The 3,728-nt window shown below is 38.1% G+C and overlaps 1 protein-coding gene across 3 annotated transcripts; it reads left to right on the top strand.

The window, feature by feature from the left end:
* The first annotated feature begins 405 nt into the window (after positions 1-405).
* Positions 406-2,230, top strand: LOC137372193 (gamma-crystallin S-1-like). Of its 3 annotated transcripts, none has more exons than XM_068035783.1 (3): positions 406-414; positions 519-761; positions 1,955-2,230. In XM_068035783.1, the coding sequence occupies exons 1-3, from the start codon at positions 406-408 to the stop codon at positions 2,228-2,230; spliced, it is 528 nt and encodes a 175-aa protein (XP_067891884.1). The 3 variants fall into 3 exon arrangements, with proteins under 3 accessions (XP_067891884.1, XP_067891887.1, XP_067891886.1); XM_068035786.1 differs by having other exon boundaries at positions 519-765; positions 1,965-2,230; XM_068035785.1 differs by having other exon boundaries at positions 519-765; positions 1,962-2,230.
* Positions 2,231-3,728: the final 1,498 nt, after the last annotated feature.

Below are 3,728 nucleotides of genomic sequence, written 5' to 3'. Positions count from 1 at the left end.
GACATAACATTAATGAAGGTTTGTTAGTCATGAACTGAGAGAGTAACAATTCATTCCTATAAACAAAGTAAAAAAATCTGCTTCTAAAAAGTAACAGTACCTTTACTGGACTCAACATAAATGCACTTTGGATTCTAGCCATTTGAAATTTTCACAGAACAATTAAAACAGCATCAAAGCAAAATGAAAAGAATCAGTGCCCGATCTATAAACCTGAATAAGGGGATTTTGTCTGCAATGACTATACGTATTTTCTAATTTGTTTTTTTGCTGATATCCACTGCTGAAATCATTAGAATAACAAAAGTATTCCCTACAGTGGCATTTCAGTCCAGCGTATAAATATCGAGCAGTATGAAACAGCGCTGTGTTCAGGCGGTTGTTTAACTGACTGTGAAGCTCAAAATGGGAAAGGTAAGGTTAACTCTCATAATTTTTACATTTGTTAACAACCTGTTTTGGAAATACATCAAATTTGGTAAATTATTGATTAAATTGATTTATTTTATCCCCCACAGATCATCTTTTACGAGGACAGGAACTTCCAGGGTCGACACTATGAGTGCAGTAGTGACTGTGCTGACCTGTCCCCTTATGTCAATCGCTGTAACTCCATCCGTGTTGACAGTGACTGGTGGGTGCTGTATGAGAAACCCAATTACATGGGATACCAGTATGTTCTGAGCAGGGGAGAATATCCTGACTACCAGCGCTGGATGGGATTCAATGACTGTGTCAGGTCATGTCGCAGCTACCCACACGTAAGTTATAATTACATGTTAATTATGAGTTTCAAATCATTTTCTGATGTGATTCATATTTTTTATAACCCATCAATAATTTTCTGTCATTTTATGCAATTTATTGTCAGCCCTTCATTAATTATGTAGCAGTCTTTTATATTAAATTGAAAGATTACTATTTTTACTCTTTTTTTCTTTAGTGACAAATCCATGTTTAGTTAAAGTATTATTCTGCTTTGTGCTATTTCAAATATCAGGAAAAAGATTGAACTACAGCAATAAACAACCAGAATTAGAAAGATAGAACCAAAAATCTTGTCTGTACTATATTGAATGTGTCTAACCAGTTGTTAGTTTGGACTAGGTACACAGAAAAACGAACGCAAAAGTGCTGCAGAATCATTCATTGTGCTCATATGTCCTTCACTACCTCCTGGTAAATTTGCCCAGGGCTCCAAGTAATTGTGTTAACATTGTTGTAGACAGTACTGCGGATGAACTGTGCCAAAGCTCAGGCAGACATACTTGCTTAAAGAACATTTGTTGAAACGTTTGCTGAGACAGTGAGTGTAGGAAAGCTCTTCAGTGATGGTGACCATCATAATTAGGCCTGGCCCTCACCTAACAAACTTTCTCTTTCCCCTGCTGGGAACTTGACCAAACCTATTTAGTCCCTAAGTGGAAGGTTCAGCAGTTTCCCCTGATCTCCAAGATAATCTGTTAAAGATATAAAGTTTAAAGGAAATAGCCTGCTACCTCTCAGCACTTTAAAGGCTCATATCCCATCTCATATCTCCTTTTGTCCAATGAATTGATATTTTTTCATAACAGAGAAACCTTAGTTCCATCATGAAATTCTTGCCACTTTTCTCTGAAAGCCAAGAACTACCAGCAACAATCCAGATGTAATTTCAATAATGATCGATACACAATTAAAGTAAAATGTTGTGACTCACAATAGACTCAATTGCCCTTGTGTTACATTTTTATAAGGTATCAGCATTGTTTCTAATGACTTCACAGTAATTGGATGCATTTTAGTGAATGGTTAATAATCTATTTCTGAATCCTTTTTAACTTCTACCTTCGGTAATAGGCATAGGTATACATATTTCATGTTTCTTGTTCTAAAGAGCTCTAATTCTGGAATACTCTTCAATTCATATTACACACATATTTGCTGCTACATCATATTATATGCTTTATTACAGTACCGAGGAGGCTCCTACAGAATGAGGATTTACGAAAGACCTGACTTTGGAGGACAGATGATGGAATTCACGGATGACTGTCCATCTGTCTATGATCGTTTCCGTTACCGTGACATCCACTCCTGCCATGTGATGGACGGTTACTGGATCTTCTATGAACATCCCAACTACAAAGGCCGACAGTACTTCCTGAGACCCGGTGAATACAGGAGATACAGTGACTGGGGCGGCTACAACTCAACTGTTGGATCTTTCAGACGTATGAGGGATTTCTAATCCCTTGTTTGAAACTAAATTTTGTCATGCTGCAATATTCTGAAACATAATAAACGTGCTATCAGCAGAACTAATTTCTTTTCTTGGATTGTGTTTTTGTGCCTATGCTACTACAGATATTTTATGACCTTGAGATGACAATAATTACCGAGAAATACATTTTTCCCACAACATTGAAAATAAGGAAATATATAGCAAAGTAAGTTTCTGCAACAGAATCTTTATTTAAACCAGTGACTATTCATTCAGATAGCTATTCAGATAGTCAGTTCCCCCACATGTTTCATACAAAGTATTATGACTTCTGTTATAACCGGGTGAGGAACAGGCCTCAGGTTCTCCTTTAGCCCCTTCTCTGGTTTGACTGCAACAGGGTTTATCCTTTTTAACACAGTGAATGAACTTACCACCCTCAGTGAGCGCTTGCTCCTGTTCTTCTAACATAATTGCAAATGAACCAATCAGACAGGTTTTCTTGAGGTTAAACAAGACAGATGTTAGTTTATTAACCTTATCACTCTAAACTAGTTAAAATTACTAAAATACACAAAGCATCCATGCTCACATTCACATGAGAAGCATAAACACACACAAATAGATTACAGAGGAAAAAACAGAGTTGGGAGGTTGGAGTAAAGTCCGTAATAAATGGAATTTAAATACTGAAATTTAGTCCCAGAATCCTTAGTTGAAGTTGTAGCCCTGAGGTCCTCACTAGATCACACATGGTTCTGGCTTACTTCTCAGGTTCTGGAAGGCAGCAGAGGGGCTTTATCTGTGTCCCCTGGTTGCTGGCTGTGCTGGGCTGTAGGTTTGCAGCTGAGGCTGTGCTGGAACTTTACTGGAAAGAGGGAGAGCCAGCTCTCTTGCTGACTTACAGTTACAGTCTCCTTCTGAGGCAAAATTCACACTCCAAGAGTTACACACACACTCATGTGATGTGACCAGCTCTTTGATTGCAACAACATCTTCTGGAATGATCTTTGAAATTCAAGGCTGTTCAGACATACTTGGTAGGGGGGTTTGGCTCTTTCACAGTCAATGGGTGTCGATGGCTTTTGATGACCGTGTTGACAAAAACATTTTAGGTAATTCAATCCTAGATCACCCCTTTGTTCTGGCTAAACTGGGTAATCACCTCTGTCTCCAGCCGGCCTTTGACTTCTCATGTGCAAATTGTGTCTGGCCATCTTGGCTGTTCATTATACTGTTTTTTCAAAGTTATTTGTAGCAATCTCAATAAAAGACTTAGGCAAAGTTCCACACGACAAAATTAATATTTCCATTTGGCATGTGGGGTTTCCTTCACACCACCGTACCACATAGAATGAAATGCAACAATGGGAGCATTTCATTATAGGAGTTAAAAAGATAATCACAGGAAGATACACATGCCTTTTTTCATTCACTCTCATCCACGCAGAAATCTTAAAATTGTTGCAGTTTGTCCTTTTTCTCTCTGCAGTAGCGCTGATTTAAACTTCCCTTTTTCCCTTGA

This window comes from Heterodontus francisci, chromosome 7 (assembly GCF_036365525.1).
Source record: "Heterodontus francisci isolate sHetFra1 chromosome 7, sHetFra1.hap1, whole genome shotgun sequence".
Classification (NCBI taxonomy): domain Eukaryota; kingdom Metazoa; phylum Chordata; class Chondrichthyes; order Heterodontiformes; family Heterodontidae; genus Heterodontus; species Heterodontus francisci.
The sequence above is the reverse complement of the archived record's forward strand: the minus strand, read 5'-3'. Positions and strand labels throughout refer to the sequence as shown.